This window comes from Chiloscyllium plagiosum, chromosome 9 (genome assembly GCF_004010195.1).
Source record: "Chiloscyllium plagiosum isolate BGI_BamShark_2017 chromosome 9, ASM401019v2, whole genome shotgun sequence".
NCBI classification, from domain to species: Eukaryota; Metazoa; Chordata; class Chondrichthyes; order Orectolobiformes; family Hemiscylliidae; genus Chiloscyllium; species Chiloscyllium plagiosum.
The window spans coordinates 946,750-954,173 of record NC_057718.1 but is presented as its reverse complement, the minus strand read 5'-3'; the positions used below and the strand labels follow the sequence as shown (position 1 = coordinate 954,173).

The 7,424-nt window shown below is 48.5% G+C and overlaps 1 protein-coding gene across 1 annotated transcript in view; it reads right to left on the bottom strand.

The window, feature by feature from the left end:
* ncoa1 (nuclear receptor coactivator 1) overlaps positions 1-7,424 on the bottom strand; it is a 99,564-nt gene that overhangs the window by 12,520 nt on the left and 79,620 nt on the right. Inside the window, exons 11-13 of the mRNA XM_043695214.1 lie at positions 5,204-5,375; positions 3,384-3,492; positions 2,149-2,317 (exon numbers count right to left, since the gene is read on the bottom strand). Of these exons, the coding sequence (XP_043551149.1) occupies positions 2,149-2,317; positions 3,384-3,492; positions 5,204-5,375 (450 nt within the window). The remainder of the gene's footprint in view (positions 1-2,148; positions 2,318-3,383; positions 3,493-5,203; positions 5,376-7,424) is intronic.

Sequence of the window (7,424 nt, the reverse complement as noted above, 5' to 3'; positions counted from 1 at the left end):
GCAGGGTGGTGAGGTGGGGATACGTAGAGGCAAGTAGAGGGTACGACGTGGTTGGTCAATGGAAGGAATGGATCTGGTAGGTGGCAGGGTGAAATGGAAGGGAGGGGGAGGGGCTGGGAAGGGAGTCGGGGAAGGGAAGGGAGGTTATTTGAAATGGGAGAACTCAAATGTTGAGTCCTCTGGGCTGTAGGCTGCACAGACGAAAGATGAGGTGTTGTTCCTCCAATTTGCGGTTTGGTTCGTTGTGGCAATGGAGGAGGCCAAGGACAGTCATGTCGTAAAGGGAATGGGAAAGGGAATCGAAATGGGCAGTGACTGGGAGGGCTGGTTGGCTCCTGCAGGCCTGGATGTGATGCTCGACGGACCGTTCCCTAGGTTTACGTTCGGTCTCCCCGACGTAGAAAAGACCACGTTGGGAGCACCTGATATAATAAACTAAGTTGGAGGAGAGGCAAGTGAACCTCTCTCTCACCTGGAAGGACTGTTTGGGGCCCTGATGGAGGTGAGGGGCTGGTGTGCCACCATGTTTTGCATATTTTCCGGTCGCAGAGGAAGGTACCTGGGGGTTCAGGGGCGTTGGTGGGGAGGGTGGTGCAAACCAAGGACTGTAGAAGGGAACGATCTTTGCGGAAGGCAGGAGAGGGGAAGATGATCTTGGTGGTAGGGTCTAGTTGGAGTTGGCAGAAGTGTTTAAGGATGATGCGTTGAATGCAGAGACTGGTGGGGTGGTAGGTGAGGACAAGAGGGACTCTGGCCTTATTGCATTTGTTGTGGGTGAGGGTTTAGAGCAGTGGAACGGGGATGGAGGTGGGGCAGTGGAGGACTGTCTGGATGATAGGTGGCAGAAGCAGACAGGATAGCAACATTTAAGAGGCTTTTTAACATGAACAGGCAGGGAATAGAAGGATATGAACCATATACAGGCAGATGGGATTAGTTCAGAAATGGCATCACTTTTGGCGTAGTCATGGTGGGCTGAAAGGCCTGTTCCATGTTCTTGTTCTAAGACAGGTATAGCATGCAGTTGGATATAGAGTAAAACTCCCTCTACACTGTTTACCATCGAACACTCCCAGGACAGGTCATACACAGGATTCTAAAGAAATGTTAATTCTGTTTCTCTTTCTACAGATGGATTTTAGTGTACATGTGTACAGATGTGTACATGGATTTTAGTAAGGCATTTGATAAGGTTCCCCATGGTAGGCTTATGCGGAAAGTCAGGAGGCATGGGATAGAGGGAAATTTGGCCAGTTGGATAGAGAACTGGCTAACCGGTCGAAGTCAGAGAGTGGTGGTAGATGGTAAATATTCAGCCTGGAGCCCAGTTACAAGTGGAGTTCCGCAGGAATCAGTTCTGGGTCCTCTGCTGTTTGTAATTTTTATTAATGACTTGGAAGAGGGAGTCGAAGGCTGGGTCAGTAAATTTGCAGACGATACGAAGATTGGTGGAGTTGTGGATAGTAAGGAGGGCTGTTGTCGGCTGCAAAGCGACTTAGATATGATGCGAGCTGGGCTGAGGAGTGGCAGATGGAGTTCAACCCTGCCAAGTGTGAGGTTGGAAGAACAAATAAGAATGCGGAATACAGGGCTAACGGTAGGGTTCTTAGTTCACTTTAGGAAAGATGTGGAAGCTTTGGAGGGGGTGCAGAGAAGATTTACCAGGATGTTGCCTGGAATGGAGAGGAAGTCGTACGAGGCTAGGTTGAGAGTTCTCGGCCTTTTCTTGTTGGAACGGCGAAGGATGAGGGGTGACTTGATCGAGGTTTATAAGATGATCAGAGGAATAGATAGAGTAGACAGTCAGAAACTTTTTCCCTGGGTACAACAGAGTGTTACAAGGGGACATAAATTTAAGGTGAAGGGTGGAAGGTATAGGGGAGATGTCAGGGGTGGGTTCTTTACCCAGAGAGTGGTGGGGGCATGGAATGCGTTGCCTGTGGGAGTGGCAGAGTCAGAATCATTGGTGACCTTTAAGCGGCAATTGGATAGGTACATGGATGGGTGCTTAAGCTAGGACAAATGTTCGGCACAACATCGTGGGCCGAAGGGCCTGTTCTGTGCTGTATTGTTCTATGTTCTATGTAGATGCTGCCAGACCAGCTGAGTTTCTCTAGCATTTTGATTTTATCTGAGAGGTTGACTTGCCTGAACGAGTTTGTCAATTCCAAGAGCCTTGTCAATTTCCACGAGCTCCACTTCATCTTTGGCGCTGAGGAATGACACAAGTTGGTCAAGGAGTGCTTTCTCATCATTCCGTCCTTCAGTACTTGTTGGAGGAGACAGCAGCTCGTCCATTTGGGTGCTGAAGCCAGAGCTGAGAAAGCAGCAGGAGTGCCTATTAGTGCCATTACACTGCAACATGCAGCACTACTTGACAAAAGGGGTCAACAAGGTAACATCACAGCCAGGTATTGCCAGGTTCTCACTGTCACCGAAGCTGAAGAGCCTTAAAATAGTCAAGGTCAGGAATCCCAACAAGTCAATCACAATAAACCACAGTCAGTTTTCTTTAGTCATTCACCAGATTTGGGTGTTGTTGGCCAGACATGTCCTGCCACTCCCTAATTGCCCAGAGAACAATTAATAGTCAACCATGTTGTTGTGGGTCTGGAATCACATCTAGGCCAGACAAGATAAGAACAGCAGTTTCCAGATTTTTTTAAAAATTGAATTCAACTCAGCCATCTGCCATGATGAGATTTGAATCCAGTGACCATCTCAAAGAAGAGTCACTGCACTCAGTACACTAACTGTTTTCCCTCCAGAGATGCTGCATGAACTTCTGTGTTTCTCCAGCAATTTCTGCGTTTGCTCCCCAGAACATTATCTGGATGAATGATCTAGTGATAATACCACTAGGCCATTGTCTGCCCCACTTGCTTGGACACTCAGTGAGAACCTGACACGCTGTCACAGTACCCACAAACTCCATTAGCAGGAGTGTGCGTATAGGGAGCTTTACAGCAGATGATCAAACACATCTCTGAAGAATAAACAGGAGATTTTTTTTATTTGTTTGTGGAAATGCTGACATCACAAGCTAAGCCAACATTTCTTACCAGAGTCCCCAGTTAATTTATCTCTCCTCAGCTCAGGGACTTCAAGTTTAGCTTCCACTGCTACAGTTATCCAAGTTCAAATCAGTAATCAGACAGAGCAAGGAAAGAGCTCAGGACCATTCAGTCTCTGGGAAATTTAACAACAATTAAAGTACTTCCTTATCATCCAAAAAGCACATGAAATATTCAGTCATTCACTTTTGCCAAAACCACAGCATTACAAATCATCCTGTCCCTCAGTTTACCGTTTCAGCTTCCCTGCTCTAACCGTCACAATTGGTGCTCCCTGACCATAGTTCCAGGTTGACCATCTCTGCTCACCCATCCTCATTGCTGCCTGTCCTGCTTGTGTTGCTCCAGGACTGCTGGCCTTCTGTCCTCGGCATGGAGAGCTGCTGGCCCCTGAGTCCCGAGTCCAGCTCTGGTAAACCTTCCAACAAGGAGAGAAACTGAGTTTAACAAAGGAGCAAATCGATCATAGACAACACTTGTTTTTAGACACAAAAGTATAAAAACAGAGGCAATTAAAACAAGCCACATTTGTCTCCAGTAAGACTAATCCAAAATATTTCCCCCATTGAGACAAAGAGATTTGAAAGGCAAGGGAGGGGATTGAGAAAGTTATGATGGTGCCAGGAGTGTGGGGATCAAACGCAGCTAAACTGGCACCACCCCCCCACCTTTTCCTCCGCTACATCGATGACTGTATCGGCGCTGCCTCGTGCTCCCACGAGGAGGTTGAACAGTTCATCCACTTTACCAACACCTTCCACCCCGACCTCAAATTCACCTGGACCGTCTCAGACTCCTCCCTCCCCTTCCTAGACCTCTCCATTTCTATCTCGGGTGACCGAATCAACACGGACATTTACTATAAACCGACCGACTCCCACAGCTACCTAGACTACACCTCCTCCCACCCTGCCCCCATAAAAACGCCATCCCATATTCCCAATTCCTTCGTCTCCGCCGCATCTGCTCCCAAGAGGACCACTTCCAATACTGAACAGCCCAGATGGCCTCCTTCTTCAAAGACCGCAATTTCCCCCCAGACGTGATCGACGATGCTCTCCACCGCATCTCCTCCACTTCCCGCTCCTCCGCCCTTGAACCCCGCCCCTCCAATCGCCACCAGGACAGAACCCCACTGGCCCTCACCTACCACCCCACCAATCTCCATGTACAGCGCATCATCCGCCGTCACTACCGCCACCTCCAAACAGACCCCAGCACCAAGAATATATTTCCCTCCCCTCCCCTATCAGCTGTCCGTAGAGACCACTCCCTCCGCGACTCCCTTGTCAGACCCACACCCCCCACCGACCCAACCTCCACTCCCGGCACCTTCCCATGCAACCGCAGGAGGTGCAACACTTGCGCAGTACTTACGAGGCACATATTTATATGTACAGAAACAGACACATACCACCACGTGAGGCCAGGGTGTTGCCATCGTATGAGAAGCTAAGACAGGAGGTGTCACTGCCAGGAGCATGTGCCTGTCGATTATGAAACTTCGTATGAACCTATGGTATGAATGAACAAAGATTAACAGAACATAATCAGAACATCAGCCACAGTCCTGACCTCTGCGCCCCTACCCCCACTCTGGCCTATCACCCTCACCTTGACCTCCTTCCACCTATCGCATTTCCAACGCCCCTCCCCCAAGTCCCTCCTCCCTACCTTTTATCTTAGCCTGCTGGACACACTTTCCTCATTCCTGAAGAAGGGCTTATGCCCAAAATGTCGATTCTCCTGCTCCTTGGATGCTGCCTGACCTGCTGCGCTTTTCCAGCAACACATTTTCAGCTCTGATCTCCAGCATCTGCAGTCCTCACTTTCTCATCAAACTTACAGGATTTGAGTTAGCAGGAGAACAGTGTTGAAACTTTATTGCTGGAACAGCACAGCAGGTCAGGCAGCATCCAGGGAACAGGAGATTCGACGTTTCGGGCACAGGCCCTTCCTCAGGAATGACTCATTCCTGAGGAAGGGCCTGTGCCCGAAACGTCGAATCTCCTGTTCCCTGGATGCTGCCTGACCTGCTGTGCTGTTCCAGCAATAAAGTTTCAACTTTGATCTCCAGCATCTGCAGACCTCACTTTCTCCTTAGCAGGAGAACAGCATTGGTGACATACCCTTGAGGCGCTGAAGTGTCCTGGTGACGCTGTTGGAGTGAAGTGGGTCCAAAAGCTGCTCCCTCTTCCCACCTCTCGACGTCAGGCCGTTATTAGCTGCACTGGACTGGCAGTTGCTTTGTAACTGGGCTGCTTCCTCCAAAGTGGGTAACAGGTGATCAAGCTCTGTGAACTGAAGAAGGTGGCAGGGGTTTAAAGAGCATCTCATTCCATTAGTTCAGCCAGCAAACCCCTCAGTGTTTCGTACACTTCTAAAGACTGTAACTTCAGCAAGCAAAAAGCTCTTACAAACTATTTGATTTCATTATGCCTCTACAATGGAGGAGAAAGGAATATAAGCCTTTGCTGATAGGTTTAATGAGGTTACCATGAAGGACCTTCCTTCTCAACCTCTCCTCTCTCGGGGCATGGTGATCCTCAGGTTAAACCACCACCAGATCCCCCCCCTCTCTCTCTAATGAGAAGACTATGGCAACTTAACCTTTAATGAAATAAGGTGGGACATGGCTCATGAGGAGTACAACAGAAGCACTGATATGTTGGCCCAGAAGGCCTGTTTCTGAGCTGTAGAAAGTTTGTAAGGTACTCCTTGAAGTTAATCTCTACTGAAGGAAATGTAGCTTTTCATGCTTCACTCAGCTCATTCCTCCAGCAATTAAAAGGACAGGAGTCAATACTTCAAGTTTGGGAAATGAAAACAAAGTGCTGGAAAAACTTAGCAGGTCTGACAGCATCATTGGAGCTAGGTTAGAAAAGGAGAAAACAGGTCAGCTCTGCTGAGAGCAAAGTCAACAAGTCACAAATTAGATAATGTCAGGGATGGCTGGGTGGGGATGTAATCAATTGTTGGACAGAGGTCATGCTCTGAAATTGTTTAATGTTGAATCCTAGAAGCTGTAAAATGCTGAAGGAGAAAATGAGGTGGTATTTCTACAGTTTACATTCAGCTTCCTTGCAACACCTGTAGCTGGCTCAGCTTGGATTTGTTACCATGGCAGCAAGATGATTTACTGAAATGGCAAGCAATGGGAAGGTCAGGATCATTCTTGTGCGCAGAGTGGAGGTGTTCCACAAAACAGCTGTTACCAGGACTGTCACTGACCTCATCTACCTTTCGCAATCTTCCCTTCACAGCTTCCCACCTCACAGTTACCCCAGGCCTGCACACCCCACTACCTTGTTCCCAAAATCCAAAACCAGGACAGCTCTGGCAGACCCATTGTTTCAACCTGTACATGCCCCAGTGATTTTATTTCTCTGCATCTTGACTCTTCCTTTTTCCCCACTCTTGTTCAGTCTCTTCCCACTTTCGCAACAATCTTCAGTCATCAGTGCCAAGTGGATGATCGGTGTCAGCCTCCTCCAGTGGTCCCCAGCAACACAGACACCAGTCTTCAGCCAATTCGATTCACTCCCCGTAAGATCAAGAAACAGTTGGAAGCACTGGGATACTGCAAAGGCAATGGGCTCTGATAATGTTCTGGCAATAGTACTGAAGACTTGTGCTCCAGAACTTGCCACTCCCCTACTAAGCTGTTCCAGTACAGCTACAACACTGGCATCTACCCAACAATGTGAAAAATTGCCCAGGTATGCCCAGTACATAAAAAGCAGGACAAATCCAACCTGGCCAATTACTGCCCCATAAGTCTACTCTCGTTCATCAATAAAGTCATGGAAGGTGTCACCAACAGTACCATCAAGCAGCACCTGCTCAGCAATAACCTGCTCAGTGACGCCCAGTTTGGGTTCCCCCAGGGCCACTCAGCTCCTGACCTCATTACAGCCTTGGGTCAAACATGGACAAAAGAGCTGAATTCCAGAGGGGAGGGCAGGGGAGAGGGACAGCCCTTGACATCAAGGCTGCATTCGACTGAGGAGCCCTAGTTAAACTGGAATCAATGGGTATCAGGGGGCAAACTTTCCACTGGTTAGAGTCATACCTGACACATAAGAAGATGGCTGTGGTTGTTGAAGGTCAGTCATCTCAGCTCCAGGACATCTCTGCAGGAGTTCCACTGGGGAGTGTCCTAGGCCCAACCATCTTCAGCTGTTTCATCAATGACCTTCCCTCTATCTTAAGGTCAAAAATGGGATTGTTCACCGATGGTTGCACGATATTCAGTACCATTCACAACTTCTCAGATACTGAGGCAGTCCATGTTCAAATGCAACAAGATCTGGGTAATATCCAGGCTTGGGCTGACAAGTGGCAAGTAAC